Consider the following 18462-nt stretch of genomic DNA (forward strand, 5'->3'; position numbering starts at 1 on the left):
AGGACTCACTAATGATTCTTGCTTGCCCTATGTCATTTCAAACCCTTTTCTTTAGCACCTTGTTTTACATCCAGACATCCCCACCTGTTACATTCCCCACAGCTCTCAGTCACAGCAATTCCTGACAGCCAATTCCTGCATCTCTCCCAGGTTAGTGCTCAGCTTGGTGGCATGACACCCACTGTGTCCCGGTGCAGTAGATCTGCTGCTTGCTTAGTTTCTTACAGGACCCAGTGTCTACTGCCAGTGCTTTCAGATGTGTTATGTAGAACAGTGATCCAAGGAATTCTCCTTGGATATTACACTGTACTGAAACCTGCAATTACAAGCACTTCATCCTCTCTGACTCCATGCACCAGAATCTCTTCTGCATTCAAGATGAGCACACCATCCCCAAGGCAAGCATCGGGGTTTTCGCTCTGTCTATCTCTGCCATGGCACATGATCCCACCTGGCAGTTGCTACATCCCAAGGAGATGTTCACCTGAGCACACACAGGCCTGTGCTGCTCACAGGGTAACAGTCAGGCCTGGGTTTGCTGCACAAATCCCTTGCACACCAGACAGTCTCAGCCAGCTCCTCATACAGAAATGCCTGTGGGCAGCTCTAGGTCATGTCCAGCCATTCTGCCACTCATGTGGCCTGGCCTTTGTTCGTCATTCCTGCTGTCAGACAGAAAGGATGTTTGCATGAGAATTTCTTGCCTCACTATTAGACAGAGTTGTTTTCTTGCACTCTTATAATGGCTCTAATGGCAAAAAAGGGAGAACCAGCACTGCAGGTGGGCTCTGCAGGGCATGCTGGGTGGGGATCAGAGGCCCACTTGGAGTTCCCCACATCTCAAGGATATGAGATGATGTACACTATTCTATCGTGTTAGCTCTAACACATCATATCTTAAATAGCACCCTACAGAGTCTGAGTCTCTTTCCTACTTGGATCATAATGGATCAGGACCTCCCCATGCAGAACAACCATCATAATAAAAGGTTTCCCAGGTAGCTGCCCTTGTCCTCATTCTGCGAACATGTGCTTAGCAACAAACACATCCCCATAAGGCACTGCAGAGATCTGTCTTCTTCCCATGTAAATGAGGCATGCCTTACTTATTAAATAAGTAAATCTGACATTTCTATCCAATTTGAACTGATGTTCCTGACTCTGAATACTTCTTTTAAGCTTTTCTGATTTTTCAGCATCTCTTTTGATGCCAGCACCAGACCTTCACCTCGCTCACCTCATGAGATGAGTGTAGCAAATACAAGCTCTTTCCTTCAGCAGTGACCCTGCAGCGATGAACAGAGTCAGTCACACTTGCCAACTTATCACATAAACACACAAGTTCCCTTTAGGATTTTGGGCTTTGATCTCTAGGATGTTGGCTAGAAAGATGATGCTGGAAAGCTGAAAAAGGATTAGTGGGGTCCTAATGGATACCAAGCTAAACATAAGCCAGCAGCATTCCCGCAGAGCAAAGGTAGAGCACCCTGGGCTGAGGCAGCAGAACTGCGGCCAGCAGGTCAAGGACAATGACCTGTCTCCTCAGCACACGTGAGACATGCCAGGAGTGCTGTGTGCAGTCTAGGCCTCCCAGTACAAGACAGACATGGACATACTGGAGTTAGTCCAGCAAAGGGATGTGGAAATGTTAAGTAATGGGAGTGTTTGTCCTGACAGTGAGGCTGCAAAAGCTGGGACTGTTTCATCTGGAGAACAGGCTCAGGGCAGTCTCATCCGTGTGTGTGTCAGTAACGGGAGAGTGAAAGGAAGACACAAACAGCTGCTGCTCAGTGGTGTCCAGTGATGCTGAGAGAAGCAATGGGAACAAATTGAAATGCAAGAAATTTCATTTAAACAGGAGAAAGAAGTTTTCAACTGTAAAAGTTACTATCCACCAGATCATACTGCTGGGAGGGACTATGGAGTCTCCAGCCCCAACATACTTAAGCTGGAACCACTCTGCAGCTCTGAAAGAGGCAAAACCAGCAAAGTGAAAGTGGTTGAATAGCTTTGTCCAGCTAAACCAGAACCAGTCAAGGTAACTTTGTCCAAGTACACAGCTCTTACTCACTCTCTGCCTGCACTGCTCAGCAGAATGACATAGCTTTAAGTAAGGTCAACTCTACAGCTTGTTTACCTCCCTCATCCAAAGACTGCAAAGTTTACAAGTGACCACATTACTCTGCCTGGAAAGAAAATTATATTTATTTAAAAAAAAAAACCCAAAACCAAACCCCCTCCACTGAAACAGCCTCACTCCATAGCCCAAGTGCCTCAGAGTGGGTCTGGGAAAGTCTTCCTCCTCCCTTGACCTCACATACCCTTCACCCATGGCAAGGCTGGGAAGGGGATGGAAAGTGCCAAGTGTTAAGGTGCTGAGAAGCTCTTGCTGTTTCTCATCTCTCAAGTGCTGTTGGCCTGTTCCTGCTCAAAGAGGGCCATGGCTAAATGTGAGCGGGACCCGAGTCCTTCCAAGTTACTGAGCACACAGCGGTGGTACAGCTCCTCACTGAGCCGGGGATTGCAGCTTCTCAGTGTGTATTTCTGCACTAGCCCTGGCTCCACAGCCCTGAACAAGTGCAGGCCAGAATAGTGGAGGAAGACATCAAATACCTCCATGCTCTCCAGCACCTCATCTCGGTCCAGGATATCAGCTGCAAGCTTGGTACGTGCTGTCATATAGTCAGAATTATAAAAGCAGGCCTCAGCAAAGGAATGTCTGTCAAAATGCCCATCTCTCAGGAAGTCAGTGTTGGAGGATGCTGTCTGCTCACCACGGTACACCAGTGCAGGGTTGAACTCCTGGAAATGCACAGGGAAAAAGACCTGCCAATTGCTGATGGTATTCATGCGGCAGCGGTTCAAAAACTCCATGTTGATTTCTGTCCAGACGCTGGCCAAGAAGAACAGTGTATCCACGGGATGCTTCTTTGAGACTATATCCATGAGCTTCACTTGTGATGGCACCTCTGTTTTAACACTGATCCATGGGATTTTAACTTCTGCATAGCGTTTCTCTAGCTCTCCTACCATGGCTTTGACTCCAGCAAAAACATCCACCTGACCAACTCTCTGGGCATCGTAGGGATGGTAGATAAAAAGCAAAGTCAGCAGGGCATTATCATGTGTGTCCAGGGTGTTCATAGCAAACATATCCAGGAAGTTTGCTACAAAATCCAGGTCTTGCACTGTCAAGGGAAGCACCAGTTGCACCCGTGTGGCCTCTGTCACATATGGCATAGGAATAATTTCCACCTTACTTAAGGGTCGCACCAGGCTCACTCGCTTAGCCAGAACATGACTGTGACCCTTCTGGGTGGCGGCCTCCAGGAGCAGGTCCAGCGTGTATTCCATGCCCCGCGTAGGGTCGAAGCGCCGGTAGCCGTTCAGCAGCTGCCGCTTGCTGAAGCGGAGCAGGGGCTGATAGCGACGGTTCAGCTGCTCGACCGCAGACTCAATGATTTCGCTGACATCTGCCTTACTGGCTCCAGAGAGCTCACACTTTGGGGAGCCGTCAGGACAGGAGAAGAGGTGCTGTTCTGTGAAGTAGTCCCAGCTGATCACCTCAAAACGGGACTTTGGAAGGAATGGGGCGTTAATGCCCACAGGCCAGGTCACACCTGCCTCACCTGCAGGGGTCAGGGCTGTCAGGTTCCTGATCTGCATCTGCGCAAACAGAGAGCACAAACTGATCCCCACATGTTCTCAAAGAGGTTCAGGTCAGCTCCTCCCCAGGCCCACCTCACCACCTACAACTGTACATGGGTAGTGTCACACCAGCAGTTTTGGGTAACATGGTGTCAGAAGTGCTGTTTCTGAGACAAGGGACTGTAGCCTGTGTCTGACTAACAGTTGCCCACAAACAGAAGCAATGATCTTCCTCCAGTGTGCTGAAAATGAAGGCAATCTGTTTGGTCAAGGAGTTTTTGCAGATATCCCTCACCACATACCTGGAGGTCCTGGATCTCCTGATAGACTCTGTCCAGCTGGATCCTGCTGAACTGCTTGTGCAGCCGGTACATCAGGGTCATGTCAGAAACAGGGTGCACCGCAAGAGCTGCTTGAAACTCCTCTTCTTCCTCCTTCTCCAATTCAGTATTCTTGGCCAGTTCGTAAGTGTGATAATGCTGGCCCTGAAGCAGACAAAAGCCAGAAAGACTGGTGTGGAACTCGAGTTTGCAGAGCAGCTTTTCCTCACCCCAGACACACACCTGTCCCTCTTTCCATACTGACTGTAGTACCCAGAAAAAGAAAAAGGGGTAAGTTGTCCCTCCCACCCTGCACTGCATTCCCACTTGTTTCTCAGTACCAACATACCCTTTATCCTGCCTTCAAAAACATGTGAATCAGCCCTGCTAGTAGGTTGAAAATTAAATCCTATGTGTGCTCTCTCTCCCTCAACATCCCAGCTGTGATTCTGGGCCCTCCGCAATGCTGCCATAGCACACAGCCCTTCCTTCCTCTGCAACTCACAGCAGCAACTCACAAAAAAGCCACTTGGCTATGCGGCAGAGAACAAGTAAGATTTTGTGCTCTGTCAGGCTCAGCTAACACAAGACCCAAGCAGGGAGGTAATACCTGGAGCTGGGAAACACAAGTGATGCCAAGGAAATCAATGATGCAACGACCCAGCCACTCATCTGGGCGCACACTGAGGATCTCATTGCGACAGCTGTCCAGGTGTGGATGGAGCTTAAGCAACAGGCTACGGGACAGGAGGTAGCCAAAGCCCCCATGGCAGTAACGGGCCTGCTCATCTCCCCCGATGAACTCCTCTGCTCGCCCCAGGTACACATCTTGGTTAATACTCAGGTGTGTCACCAGAGCCTTGACCTGTTCAGCTTGGGCATAGGTGTCATCCTGCATGATGTAGAACCAGTCATAGTCAGAACCAAAATGTTGATGGATATAGTTCATGGTCTCATACATGAGCCAAATGGGCCTCTCATCGCCGTGGGCCACCAGCACCATGCCATGGGGCACCTTGGCACTGCGCAGCCCAGTGAAGTACAGCAGGCGAGGGAAGTGGTGGGCCACTGTCTTGTTCACTGCCACTGCCAATGTGTTCAGTGTGGCCTTGGAGGTCAGGACAGCCACAAATAGTCTCTCATGGAATCCCAATTCTGTCTGGATGTAGCGAGTTCTGTAAAGGAAGTACATACCTACATGACAAACAGCTGGAGGAGAAAAAAAATCAAAGAATTATGGTAACTTGGGATAAGTCTTTAACTGCTGGAATCTACCCAGGGTGAAAAAGTCAAGCTTAGTCATAGAGCTTTAAGAGAAGACTCACTAGTGAAAAACCCATTTTGTAAAAACACTTGCTTCCTTCAAGGCAGCTACAATCTCACATTATCTATCTGAGCTAGAAAACTGTACCAATGCAATTAAAATTAAAATACCACAGAGCTAACCACCTGGAACTTAGTACATGGTGCAGCTTAGCAGGTATGTGCAATAAAAACACAGGACTGATTGTTGAGGAGTCTCTAGTGCTGGTGGCTGGGGTGCACCAGCTGCACATGGCACCCTGGGTGCTGGGAGATCACTGAATCCCCAGGCCATGAGCCAGCAATGGGTGGTGGTCTTTGGCCTCACAAACAGCACAAAGCCCTGCAGGACTCAGTGAACAATGAGAAGACTCCAGACCAAAAACCACCAGAGAGTACACAGAGACTGTGAGGGTACAAACATCCAGGGGTCCCTTTGTTCAGGGTCCCTCTACACAGGTACCATCCTGAGCTGTTATGATGCTGCTGCACCACAAGTGAAATACTTAAAGAAACCAAAGGGACTGCTACAGGAAACCTGGGGCCAAGGAAACTTGTCTGACAGTATGAGTGTGGTGTGTGGAAGGAGCTGAGCACGGCACCTGTTGGGTCACCAGAGCTGTAGCTGCAAAGGAGCCTCGGTCCCAGCAGTGACAGCCTAGGGCAGTGCCAGTGAAATCCCCAGTGGCTCCTGGATGGTCAGGCAGGAAAATTTCCTTAACACATATACTACTATTAATTGATCAAAATTTTCCTACTGAGCAGACCAGTTAAAACAAGTTTTGAAGAATAACTTAACATGTTCTATTAAGCGTAACAAAAGAATCACAGAATCCCCGAATGCTTTGAGGCAGAAGGGACCTTTAATATCTAGTTCCAATATCCTGCCACAGGCAGAGACATCTTCCACTATCCCAGGTTGCTCCAAGCCCTGTCCATCCCAGCCTTGGACACTGCCAGGGATGGGGCAGCCACAGCTTCTGTGGGTAACCTGTGCTAGTGCCTTGCCATCCTCACAGGGAAGAATTTCTTCCTAATATCTAATTTAAACCTACTCCCTTTCAGTTTGAAGTCATTCTCCCTTGTCCCGTCACTCCACATCCTTGTTAAACGGTCTCTCTCCATCCTTCTTGGCTGCTCCCTTTCTGGTACTGTAAGGCTGCAACTAGATCACTGTGAGGCTTCTTTTCTCCAGACTGAACAACTCAAGTTCTCTCAGCCTTTCCTACATCCCTCTAATCATCTTGGTGGCCTCCTCTGAACTTGCTCCAACAAGCTTATGTCATTGCTAGATGCAGCATTGCAGGTGGGATCTCACCTGAGCAGGGCAGAATCACCCTCCCTATATTGAGAAGAAATATTCTCACTCCTCTTGGGCAATTTTGCTGCCTTTTTTCCCCTCACGTTAATTTCCTGAGCACATCTCTTGCACCTCTTAAGGTAACAATCTCGGCCGTTGCCTTAGTGCACCACGCTCTTACCACACAAGTTATTTCAAACAGCAAATTCCACCTTGAACCTGTTCACTCACACAAAAATTTAGAACTCCACACGAGAATATTTTGCTTGAAGGAAATCCAGGCCAGAAAAATCGTAACTTACCTGAGCACTTTTTTGTAAGGCTTGTTGGGGTCTCTGTAATACGGCACAATCCGGGGCCTGAAATCCTCGTGGCCCGGGCCGGGCCTCCCCTCCCCCGTCTCGGGCGGAGCCCCACGGGCGGGCGGCGCGGGCGGCCCCGGTGCCAGACAGCGTTCCTCAGCCGCACTGTGGCTCCAGGAGGCGCGCAGGAGGCTCAGGCTGCAGCCCAGGGACAGCCCGAGCAGGAGAGGCAGCGCGGGCCGCAGCGCGCTCAGGAACGCGCCCAGCCGCATCGCGGCAGCTACGGCCAGGCCGAGCTCACAGGGCGGCCGCAGGACATGGCGGGCGCAGGGCGCTCGGGCGGCAGCGGCCCTACGGGACGGCGGCCCCGGGACTCTGTTACCCGCAGGCCGGTGACAGGACAGAGGGCGGGCCGGGGTTCTGGGACGGGGGCGTGGGGAGTGGCGGCGGCTTCAGCCCGGCCGCTCTCCGCCGCTGCCACCTCACCTGTCGCATCGCCCCGCGCGCTTCCGCTTCCGCTCTACTCTCGATGGTGCCTGGCGGCCGCTCTGGCCAGCAGCCTCGGCGCCTCTATGGTACGTGCGGGGGTGGGGCCGAGCGGGCGCGCAGCATGCCGGGAGGCGCGGCGGGCTGTGCGGACCGCGCTCCCCGGGGCCGCGCGCCGCCCGGCGCAGGTGACGGCCAGCGCTGCGATTGGCCGGTGCGCCGAGGGGGCGGGGCGCGCGCACGCGGTCGCGGCGGGGCTGTTGCGACAGAAGGAAAGCGCGAGCGGCCGGTGCGGGCGGGCCTGGGGAGCCGAGAGCGGGGAGCCGTGGGCAGGGCCGGGGCGGGCGGCGAGGCGCGGGCAGCCCAGCGAGCGGGAGAGCACCCTCGGGAGGAGCCGGCGGCGCCGTGTGCTCCGGGCCGGGGTGGACGGCCCGCGGGGCCGCCGGGGCGGGGGAACAGAGGCGGGGCGACCCGGGCCGGGCCGGGTCAGCGCGGCCTAACGGCGCCTGTCGCCCCCTCTGGCGTAGCTCCCACCCGCGCCATGCCCTCCGACCTGGCCAAGAAGAAGGCGGCCAAGAAGAAGGAGGCGGCCAAGGCCCGGCAGCGGCCGCGCCGGGTCCCGGACGAGAACGGCGATGCCGGGACGGAGCCGCAGGAAGTCCGGCCACCGGAGGCCAACGGAACGGTGCTGCCAGGTGAGAGGGTGGCCAGTCCGGTGTCTGCCCCGCGTGTCCCAGGGCGGGGGGCCTGGCCGGCGTCGTTCCCGGCCGGACCGTGTGCGCTCGGCAGTGTTCCGGGTGGGTGAACCACGGCATTGATGTTCTGCTGGTGAAACGCCTCAGGCATGGGTTGCGCGGAACCGGGCGGCTCCAGTAGATGCCGTCGGGACCACTCTGCCCTGAAGCAGCAGGACACCCGCAGCCCCGGGGGCTCCGCGTGGGCCGCGTGTGAAGGATGCCCGTGGCCTTTGCTTGAGGCATGGCAGTGTGAAGATGGAGGGGGCTGATGGTGTTTTCCCCCCCTCTCAGATAGACACTGCCTCGATCTTCTGGTGCTTGATGCCCAGACCTGTTTGGAGTTTTCTTTCCTGCTGCAGAAACCATTGCAGCGTCGGAATTAATTCTCTTCCTACTGCTATTGCTCTGACTCTCTGCTCACCTGTTTTTCTGAGACGTACCTGGTTTGCAGAAACTAGGAGCCTGCCTCTAAAAGAGGTTTTGTGCCTAAAGAGAGAAGCTTTGCCACAGGGAGCTGTTGGTCTTAAAGGAAATAAGCAGGTAACGCTTACAGAGAGTTTAATTTTGGGCCTTCCTTTAGCTCACCTGGCAGTCCGCAAGCTTCCTCCAGGCTCAGCCCGCGGTGCGCTGTGCCAAGAGGCAGTCGGTGTGTGGCGCGGGGGCGGAAGGGCCGCTCCTGCCCGTGGGTCCCAAGCGCGCCTCTCCGCGCTCGGGCTGGCGGGGTCCGGCCGGCCCCGGTGCACTCGGAGCCGCCGCCACGGCGGGGGCGTGGGGGGGGACCCCGGCCCTAGCCGGCCAATCGCCGGCCTCTGCCGGGGTTCATTTGCATGCCGCCTCTCTATTGGTGCAGGCTGGGGCGGGGGGCGGGCCGGGGCCCGGCTGGGTGTCGGGAGGGCCCCGGCCCTGCTGGGGCTCGGGAGCCTCTGGACAGCGCTGTCAGGCACGGAGTGGGATTGTTCCGGTGTTCTGTGCAGGGCCCGGACTTGGACTCGATGATCCTTGTGGGCCCCTTCCGGCTCAGGAGATCATATGATTCTGTGTGGGTCGATACCGACATATTTCTTACTGAGCTATTTACACATGAGGGATAAAACTCCGTTGCCCATTTTTGCTCACCTGTTTCATTCCTTGTTGTCACTGCTCTGTGGCACTGCCCGAAGGGGTCCTGTATCTGTGGCAGTGACGTTTTTTGCTCCTTGGCTAAGGCACATTTGCCATGGTGTTAATAGTGATTTTGCTGAGTGAGTGATTTTGCCAGGAGTGCTGGATGCTGACAGCCAGGGTGTCATTCCGTGCTGGCACAATCTGAAATCAGATCTGCCTGCCAAGATCACTAGTGCCGTTGGCTGCTTCAAAGGGCAGCATCTCTCACCGAGGAGTGAAGTTGGCCTGTGACAGAAGGTCAGCATGACAGGAAAGATGGTGGTGAGGCTCTGGCACAGGTGGCCCTGAGAAGCTGTGGCTGCCCCATTCCTAGAAGTGTCTAAGGCCAGGTTGGACAGGGCCTGGAGCAACCTGGTCTAGTGGAAGGTGTCCCTAACCATGGCAGTGGGTTTGGAATTAGATGCTCTAGAAGATGTAACCCAAACCATTCCAGGATTCTGTGATTCTATTACTTGCTTTTACTGTAGGAGGAAGGGAAGAGGGGAATGTGCAGATGGACATAGTAGCTTCTCAGAAAATTAGTAGGGACCGTTCCAATGCTGCCGCTTCTCTATTCTCAGCTTTCCCTTCATTTATTTTCTAGTAAATTAATTTTCTGGTCAAGCCTTTTCTTAAGATTGCAGGCAATACTTCGTACATTCTATTCCTAGTCTAGTCCTTCCTGCCAGGGGGGTTAGTCCCATCACTTTCAGAAAACCGGCTCACTGTTCTGGCTGCTCGCTTAGTTCTGATAGTCCTGTTTTATTTAGATGACATTTAGATATTTAGCTGGTGGAAGTTCCTGCTAGACCGTATATATCCACCTGCTAAGCTGAAAAGCTGAGTGTCATTGCATCTGGGTCTCCTCAACTCTTCTGGAGAAATGGGAGTTGTTTTTGTGGTCCTGGGCCTTTTGGTACAGAGGCTTATGGCTTCCCTCATGTTTGTAAATCAGTAACACTTCTGGTTTTCTCACATATAGAGGTGGATGCTCTTACAAAGGAGCTGGAGGACTTTGAGTTAAAGAAAGCTGCTGCCCGAGCCGTGACAGGAGTGTTGGCCTCCCACCCCAACAGCACTGATGTGCATATCATCAACCTCTCACTGACCTTTCATGGTCAGGAGCTGCTGAGTGACACCAAACTGGAGCTGAACTCTGGGAGACGCTATGGCCTGATTGGACTCAATGGGATTGGTAAGCTGCGGGGAAAGTGACATGGCTCCCTGGAGCTCGGTAAAGGTGTCATGCTGCTGAGAAGCTGGGCAAGTACACGTGGGAAGTGCTGGAAACCAGAAAGAGGGCTGTTAGATGGACATGGTTGGGACACAGTAGTTTCTGTTCTCCCATATCTCCACCTAGGAAGGGGAATTACTAGGATTGCTGATAGAAGCCTGAGATTGCATTCTAGATTTGGACTGTGCTTTTGATCTTGTTTCTATGGAGCATTGGGTGAGATGTCTGGGATCTGTTAATCTGCCTGATTCCTGTTTGCCCGATTTGCTTAGTAATGCCAGTAAACCCAGTGCTGATGGTGTTGGCCAAAGAACTTGTACTGTATGGAGGAGTAGAAAGTGTGTGGTTTGGCCTGACTGGGAAAACAACTGTACAGTCCTTGGAGAAAGTGATGCTACATTGAGAGATGCAGAATATGGGTGTGATTGGAGGGGTGCTAGTAAGAGTGACCATCTAGTTCAACTTTCAGGAAAACCCAGGTTGTTTACGGATGAGTGCATTATTTTCCTCAATGTTAGAAGTCTTTGGAATCTGGAATCCTGATATCAGCTGTCAGACCTGGTTAGACAGCAGAAAGTACAACAGAGATAAAGTTTCCCAAATCTGGGCAAGGGCTGAAATGCAGTGGTTTCCAAAAAACTTCTTCATGTCCTGTCCCTGGGGTGGTGAGCCTTAGCTAGGAGGGTGGCCTGTCATAGTGAGGCAGTGGCCTCTCCAGTTCTTCTGGCCTCTTGGGAAAAAAATTCTTCAGGATTTTCTGAGGTTGGAAAGCGAAGGAATCACAGTGGGATCTGAGTGTATCTCATCGGTTTCACTGTGATGTTGTAGCTCACTGAATCCAGCAATTAATTGTGATTATCTGCACACAGGGAAATCCATGCTTTTGTCAGCTATTGGGAAGCGAGAAGTGCCCATCCCAGAGCACATTGACATCTATCACCTGACCCGAGAGATGCCTCCCAGTGACAAGACCCCTCTGCAGTGTGTGATGGAGGTGGATACAGAGAGGGCCATGCTGGAGCGAGAGGCAGAACGTTTAGCTCATGAAGATGGTAAAGCTTCTCAGAGTCCCAAGGGATATTTTCTCCCGTTTCCTTCCCTACCAAAGAAAATTTGGGTTCCTTAGTGGAGTTTTCATATGTTGTGGTACCTGTTTCCCTCAGCTGCCTGTACTAATGGGCACGGATGACACTTCTTTGGACGAATTATTCCATGCAGCATCTTAAGAAGTGTCTCAGGCTTGGATATGGAGGGGGCTAAATAGGGGTAAAGCAGAGGGACTGTGAGGTTTCCATGCTGTGCAGCAGTGCAGCTGGGAGCCCTTTATAGGCGGAGGTGCTGACCGGCAGGCTCTATTTCAGCGGAATGTGAGAAACTCTTGGAGTTATATGAACGTCTGGAGGAGCTGGATGCTGATAAGGCAGAAGCACGGGCCTCACGTATCCTTCACGGCTTGGGGTTCACACCAGCCATGCAGAGGAAGAAGCTGAAGGACTTTAGTGGTGGCTGGCGAATGAGGGTGGCTCTTGCCAGGTGAGTGGAATAGTGCCTCCTGCAAGAATGCCTGCCTGCTCCTGACTCTGCAGAACCACAGACACAGTTCTAAGAACTCAGAGCAGAGCTGAGAGGCTTTGGGTTACCCTGCACTTACCCTATGCTTTCATCTCTCCCCTGTCCTTGCAGAGCGCTCTTCATTCGGCCTTTTATGCTGCTGCTCGATGAGCCCACAAACCACCTTGACCTGGATGCCTGTGTGTGGCTGGAGGAAGAGCTGAAAACGTAAGCACAGAGGAGTTTGCTGCTTCTGTGGGTTGTGCTTTTCTGTCAGTATGTGAGCATGAACATCTTGCCAGCATGTAAGCGAGTTCTGCAGGAGTAACTGTATAGTTCTTGTGGGTGCATAACTGTGTTGCAGTATCAGTGACACCTGCTTTCTGCTATTCTTGATGCAAGACTAAAGAATTCAAAACAATCCCCTATCTCCCTGGCACTGAAGAAATGAGAAATGCTGGTTTGTACTCCCAGGCTAAAGGTGCTTCCTTGAAAGCCAGGAGCAGGCCTTCGCAGCCTGTGTACCAGCATTGTGTACCATACCAGTAGTGTGAGATTTCCAGATCTGGCTCTCAGCTCATCTTCCTGCCCACCATTTCTCTGTTTTCACTGAACTGTAGTATCTGAGTGTGTTGGTTTCATCTTCTGCTGGTGTGTAAGGTGACTGGTTTTCATAGCAAAGGTAGAATGTTAAGGTGTAAGGCAAAAAGCTTAGGAGTAGTTAGGAAGCTCAGGTTATCTGGGGTGTGCATTAAAAGAACGGTATTGTGAGAAGGGCTTTGCCTTTGCAGAGGTTTTTCCATCAGCTCTGTCAGTCGAACCTTTTGTGTCCTTGCTTTAGAAGTCAGGTGCTTTAGAAAAGAACTTTGAACCTCTTTTGGGGAGGCTTTAACCCCTCATTGTATGGATTTGGAGTGCAGCCAGATGCAGTGTGCCTAACAGATGGGAGTGTGTACTGAGAGGAAAGTAAGCAGCAAAGGTTGAAACGTCTTAGAAATGTGATGCCAGTGGAGTCAGCTGCATCAGTGGCACAAGTCACCTGCCACATAGGCAGCCAATTCTGGGCTTTTTGTGGTAACCGGCGAAGACTATCTAATGGTGCAGTGTGTTAAAACACTGTTGTGTGAAAACTGTGAATAGTGAAAACTGTTGGCAGGATTTACTCACTGCAGTTGGTTGTAGCTGCTTTACTGCTGGTTTCCCCAGAGCATCTCCCTGGCTGTGACCTTTTTGTTCTTAATCTGATTGTAGGCAAGAGAAATCTGGTGCATATAAAGCCTTTGTCACCATCAGGGCCAACGAACAGGTTTTCTTTTCCTAGTTTAGTCTCTAAGAGCTTGCATGGTGCCACAGGTTCAAGCGGATCCTTGTGCTGATATCCCACTCCCAGGACTTCCTGAACGGCGTCTGCACCAATATCATCCACATGCACAACCGCAAACTTAAGTACTACACAGTGAGTAGACAGTGCCCCATGTAACCAGCAGAAACAGGAGCTGTTCTCTGGGCACATCTGATGTTCCATGCTCTCTTTCCAGGGAAATTATGATCAGTATGTAAAGACTCGCTTGGAATTAGAAGAAAATCAAATGAAGCGATTCCACTGGGAGCAAGATCAGATTGCCCATATGAAGGTACCTGCTTAGCTGCATGAGCACCCTCCTACCCTTGTAGTGGGCATCCCTGCCCCTCCTCAACCTTGTCACTGTGGCTTTTGGCTAACTCTTTTGTTGCAGAATTACATTGCACGATTTGGTCATGGTAGTGCAAAGCTGGCCAGGCAAGCTCAGAGCAAGGAGAAGACCCTTCAAAAAATGATGGCTTCTGGCTTGACAGAGAGAGTTGTGAATGATAAGGTAGGATCAGACATGGGATTGCATCTAGAGATCTGTATTTGAAACACAGACTGCAGGAGCAGAAGGGTCTTTAGCAGACAGCAAGAATGGCTAACAGAGCTGGTAGCGAGAATGAGATACCCTTCCTCATGCCAAGGATCCCTGTACTCAGCATGGAGTAATGCTGAACAAGGAGAAGAGGGGGAGGAATTTTCTAGGGGAGGGAAGTGGAGTTGTTGTATCAATAAGGCTATTTTGCAGAAAATCAGAAAGGAATCAGAAATCAGAAAGGAATGCCTAGGGCTCATAGGAGATGGGAGAGGATGCTCAGTGCAGCTTTTACTTGTGTAAAGAGTACAAACCCACATTTGTTTCAAAGGGAAAGAAACCGGGATTCATTAGCCAGCAGATGAGCTTGCAAGCAGCTCATCAGAATAAATCTGAGTGAGTTGCAGGAGGGGCTTATAAAAAGTCACGATCTGGTGCCTTGGTCTACAGCTGATGTTGGTAGTGAGGCATGGTTACACCAGAATGACTGGGCTTTCTCATGTTCCGGGGTGTCTCACAGGTGGATATTCTGTGTTAACAGACTTTGTCATTCTACTTTCCACCATGTGGGAAAATTCCCCCTCCTGTCATCATGGTGCAGAATGTCAGCTTCAGATACACCAAGGATGGGGTGAGTATGGGAGTATGCATACAGAGATCACTTGTATTCCTGCCTTGTTTGGAAGTGGGAGAGTTTTGGCTGAGCTTCCTGATGGGGCTGCAGTGTATCACTAATGGAACAAAGTTCTTGGCAGTGCTAATGCTGAGCCTGCTGGCAACAGAGCATTTCAGGTGCAGTAGGGCGGTTCTGGAAACTACTGAAAAGGCATAATATTTCATGGTTTTTGTGGTTTGCAGCCATGGATCTATAATAACCTGGAGTTTGGGATTGACCTGGATACTCGTGTAGCTCTTGTTGGACCCAATGGAGCCGGAAAGTCAACACTGCTGAAACTGCTCACAGGAGAGGTTTGCTCTGTACATTGTCTACCCTGCTCTGGACCTTTACTTTTGGGATAGTCTTCAGCAAAGCTGCACTTATTTGCCAGAGCACTCCAGTCAGGCCTTAGAAATCCTATCGTCTTGTTGCAATATAGGGCTTTTTCTCTCATATTATGTGTTCAGACTGCCTCCCCTGTGCCAGAGTAGAGATGGCTGGATTCTGTATTTCTGGCATACTGCAAGAGGAGAGATTTCCCGGTGAAATGATTTTATCTTCCCCTTCCAGCTGCTGCCCACAGATGGGATGATTCGCAAGCACTCGCATGTGAAGATCGGTAGATACCACCAGGTACTCCCTACAGCAGCCCCCAGGGACAGAGAATGCTGAGACAAAAGCTGTCAGGGATGAGGAATCTTGCCCCTCTAGTTCTGCATCTGAGGCCTCTGCCACTGCTGCCTTTCTGTGTCTAGAGATGGGGGAAGGAACTGTTCCATGGAATGGTCTCCAGCTCATGTTCTTACCCTGTAAAGAGTCTGGCTGTAGTCCTTCCTGTTCAGTCTCCCACCTGCTGTGGTAGAGCTGGTTGCCTTGTTTGTGGTGGTGGACAAGCCTCCTATTCTGAAGCAGCACTCCTGCTCCTGAAATGGAAATTATTCCCTAATAGTTCAGCACAGAGGCTGTGCTGTGGGTGGGATTTTTGGCTCTTGTGTTCTGCCGCTCACCTGGTACCAGAGGGGTGTAACAGGGGTAGTGCTTAGGGCCATGAAGTAGTTGGCCTCCACAGCCTGAAGCTGACTTCTTCTCTGTCAGCACTTGCAAGAGCAGTTGGACTTAGACCTCTCACCCCTGGAGTACATGCTGAAATGCTACCCAGAGATCAAGGAGAAGGAGGAGATGAGGAAAATCATTGGCAGATACGGTCTGACGGGGAAGCAGCAGGTGAGTATGAGCTCCTGAGGTTTGCCTTTTGTTCATTAGGGGAGTAGAGGTTCTGTGTTTTCTGTTGCTCTACTGACACCTGACAGTGTGATACAGTATGCAGCATGGTACACCACAGCATCAAAATGCTTTTTCCATCTCTGCCTTTGAAACTGGAGAAAAAAAACAACTCGTGGCTCATGGGAACGTTCTTTGGATCACAGCAATTGGGTTGAATCACAGTGTGGGTTGAAGGGGTGACCCCCTCAGACTCCAGGTGAAAAGAAGACAAGTTCTGGTATAGTGCTAGACCTGAGCGTGTTTTAATTGTAACTTGAACTATTTTGCATCTCTCTTATTTCCGAGATGAATACCAGGCAGAAGTGCTAGAAGGTTCTCAGCTGTTTGTGGGGTCCACTTGGTTGAGACAAGAGAGTGGGCTCACCTATGGTGCTCTAAGTCCAAGAATGACATGCTCTTGTACGTGACACATCCTGTGTGTAACAGTTGTCCACATCGCTGCAGTTCAGCTTTGATTTTTATATTGTTCTTGCCCATTTGTCACTGCAGAAGTTGAGAGTAGTTTGATTGTTGTGTCAGTGAATACCAGTCAGACAAATTAGCTGTCCTTACACACCTTTGGCACAAGCTGGGCCTTGCTGTGTATAGTCCTTCAGAAGCCCCTGGAATTCCTTTCTTCCCTGGCTGGGAGAAGCTTAGTGTAGGTATAAGGCTGACTGAACATTTGTCCTCTTGTGCCATGGAGCTGCACGGAGGCCAAGGTGGGACCCAAGTGGTTTGGGTCAGGGTGGCATGCTGTTAGGTCACTGCAGAGCAGCAAGCCATGTGTGTGTTGGGCAGGTGAGCCCCATCAGGAACCTCTCTGATGGGCAGAAGTGCCGCGTGTGCTTTGCCTGGCTGGCCTGGCAGAACCCTCACATGCTCTTCCTGGATGAGCCCACCAACCACCTGGACATAGAAACCATAGATGCACTGGCAGATGCTATCAACGAGTTTGAAGGAGGAATGATGCTTGTCAGCCATGACTTCAGACTCATCCAACAGGTAAGGACAGTTGTGAGTTTTGTCAGAGCACCTTTCTAACATTTTAATAATTAAAACAAGGTCTTTTCAACTGACTGGCTCTTTCTTACTCATCCCAAAAAGATGAGTGAGTGAAGAAAAAAAAATCAGTGGACACTATACCTTTACTGTGTGCATATTAAACAATTACTGAGGTAGCCCAGGAAAACATTAGGTACTTATAATAAAATAAAAACCACCACAAATGTCAAGTGCTGATCTGTCAGCTCTAGCTTTGGCTGCGAGTTCAGGTATGATTTTATTTTTCACTGTGATAGATCCAAGTAGTTCAGGTCAAGAACTACTTTTGTTTCAATTCCCAATTTAGCAAGAAAGGCTTTTCATCTTAGTCTATGAACAAAATCAGAAATACAGAGGGGCCTAGGATTTTCAGTTTTAACATCTTGTATAAATTATGTGGAAAACACCAGGGAAGATGTTTCTCTGTGCTTTTCTTGGGTAGTCAAAATGTGGAAGTTATCAAACTTTTCCTGCCGGACTTTAGAGAATAGCTTTTAGTTAACTTTTTTATTTTGGTAAGATTATAAAATTCTTACTGCAAACCTCTCTCTGCCTCCCCCTCTGCCTCCTCTTCCTCCTCGTCTGTTTGCTCTCAGGTCGCACAGGAGATCTGGGTCTGTGAGAAGCAGACAATCACCAAGTGGCAAGGGGACATCCTTGCCTACAAGGAGCATCTCAAGTCGAAGCTGGTGGATGAGGACCCACAGCTCACCAAACGGACCCACAACGTGTGAGCTGAGGAGCCCCCAGCCCGTGTTCTCCGTGGGGCTGGTGGTGGCCATGTAACTCGCCTGCCCGCCGGCAGGAGCGGAACTGCTGCTCCCTCTGGCTGTGTTCTAGGATTGCTGCAATACTGCTTCCCCTCGACTTGCCTTGCACCTCTGTGTCTGGACAGAGCTGTTCTCTCCTGATCTGGCTACGTTTGGGCAACTGTTTCCTTATTTAGACAATGTCCCGTCTGAGCCAGGCCTTGGAATCTACTGGCTTGGGGTCACAACAGTGGCCGTCGGGGTGTCCAAGTGGCAGTGATACACAAGTGGAGACCCCAGCCCAGCTTCTGCCTCTTGCCTCCCAATTTCTGCTTCAGTTTAGATACTTCAAACTCCTCTGGCCTTGGTTTGTTTTTAACTATTATTTAACAGTGTAATTAACAGATCTGCCCGAGAATCCATCAGTCAATAAAGAGAGAAGAAAAATCTTGTCTTGTTTTGTGAGCCATGGTAGTTGGGGTCTGCTGGGGTGAGTCAGCAAGTGCTGAGCTTTGAGTGAGGATCAGCCCTTCCTGCTGAATGTTCAGTTCCTCAGTACAACCAAAGCTGTGGCCAGAACTTGAGACACGTGAAGTAGTGAGTACTGATCTATGGAGGCACTGAGCAGTGAGCAGGGTCCTCAGACTTGGGGCACCTCTGCTCAGACAGAGTGAACACTGGGTTTCCGGTGAGTCACAGAACAAGCCACGGATACTTCTGTTGTAGATGGTGAAAGACACAACTTGAAAGTGTTCCGAAGATCAGTCTTAGAGAGAGAACATAGATCTGTGCAACACCAGTGTGTGTTCTCACCAACACAGTGGCTCAGGTGTGTCTTTTTG

At 50.8% G+C, this 18462-nt stretch overlaps 2 protein-coding genes across 4 annotated transcripts; one reads left to right on the top strand and one right to left on the bottom strand.

The window, feature by feature from the left end:
- Positions 1-2187: 2187 nt before the first annotated feature.
- On the bottom strand, positions 2188-7398 carry CHPF2 (chondroitin polymerizing factor 2). Of its 3 annotated transcripts, none has more exons than XM_069006099.1 (4): positions 7359-7398; positions 4579-5143; positions 3951-4133; positions 2188-3666 (listed from the first exon to the last, which is right to left on the bottom strand). In XM_069006099.1, the coding sequence occupies exons 2-4, from the start codon at positions 4969-4971 to the stop codon at positions 2404-2406; spliced, it is 1839 nt and encodes a 612-aa protein (XP_068862200.1). In that variant the 5' UTR covers positions 4972-5143; positions 7359-7398; the 3' UTR covers positions 2188-2403. The 3 variants fall into 3 exon arrangements, with proteins under 3 accessions (XP_068862200.1, XP_068862198.1, XP_068862199.1); XM_069006097.1 differs by lacking the exon at positions 7359-7398 and adding an exon at positions 6873-7225; XM_069006098.1 differs by lacking the exon at positions 7359-7398 and adding an exon at positions 6873-6955 and having other exon boundaries at positions 4579-5177.
- A 180-nt stretch (positions 7399-7578) lies between these two features.
- On the top strand, positions 7579-18067 carry ABCF2 (ATP binding cassette subfamily F member 2). The gene is made up of 15 exons (XM_069006100.1): positions 7579-7647; positions 7886-8053; positions 10221-10433; positions 11342-11524; positions 11834-12005; positions 12156-12251; positions 13377-13479; positions 13562-13657; positions 13760-13879; positions 14448-14537; positions 14765-14875; positions 15135-15197; positions 15660-15788; positions 16629-16832; positions 17468-18067. The coding sequence occupies exons 2-15, from the start codon at positions 7900-7902 to the stop codon at positions 17603-17605; spliced, it is 1872 nt and encodes a 623-aa protein (XP_068862201.1). The 5' UTR covers positions 7579-7647; positions 7886-7899; the 3' UTR covers positions 17606-18067.
- Positions 18068-18462: the final 395 nt, after the last annotated feature.

The sequence above is a fragment of the Aphelocoma coerulescens genome, chromosome 2, assembly GCF_041296385.1.
Source record: "Aphelocoma coerulescens isolate FSJ_1873_10779 chromosome 2, UR_Acoe_1.0, whole genome shotgun sequence".
Taxonomy (NCBI): Eukaryota; Metazoa; Chordata; class Aves; order Passeriformes; family Corvidae; genus Aphelocoma; species Aphelocoma coerulescens.

Bases quoted from the DNA above. Each gene is read 5' to 3' on its own strand.
- CHPF2 (XM_069006097.1), bottom strand. From the start codon at position 7,144: ATGCGGCTGGGCGCGTTCCTGAGCGCGCTGCGGCCCGCGCTGCCTCTC. The intron at 5,144-6,872 runs GTAAGTTACGAT...CTTCCTTTACAG, and splicing joins CCTTACAAAAAAGTGCTCAG to AACTCGCTACATCCAGACAG. The intron at 3,667-3,950 runs GTATGTGGTGAG...CTGTTTGCGCAG, and splicing joins AGGAGATCCAGGACCTCCAG to ATGCAGATCAGGAACCTGAC.
- ABCF2 (XM_069006100.1), top strand. From the start codon at position 7,900: ATGCCCTCCGACCTGGCCAAGAAGAAGGCGGCCAAGAAGAAGGAGGCG. The intron at 11,525-11,833 runs GTAAAGCTTCTC...GCTCTATTTCAG, and splicing joins ACGTTTAGCTCATGAAGATG to CGGAATGTGAGAAACTCTTG. The intron at 12,006-12,155 runs GTGAGTGGAATA...CTGTCCTTGCAG, and splicing joins ATGAGGGTGGCTCTTGCCAG to AGCGCTCTTCATTCGGCCTT.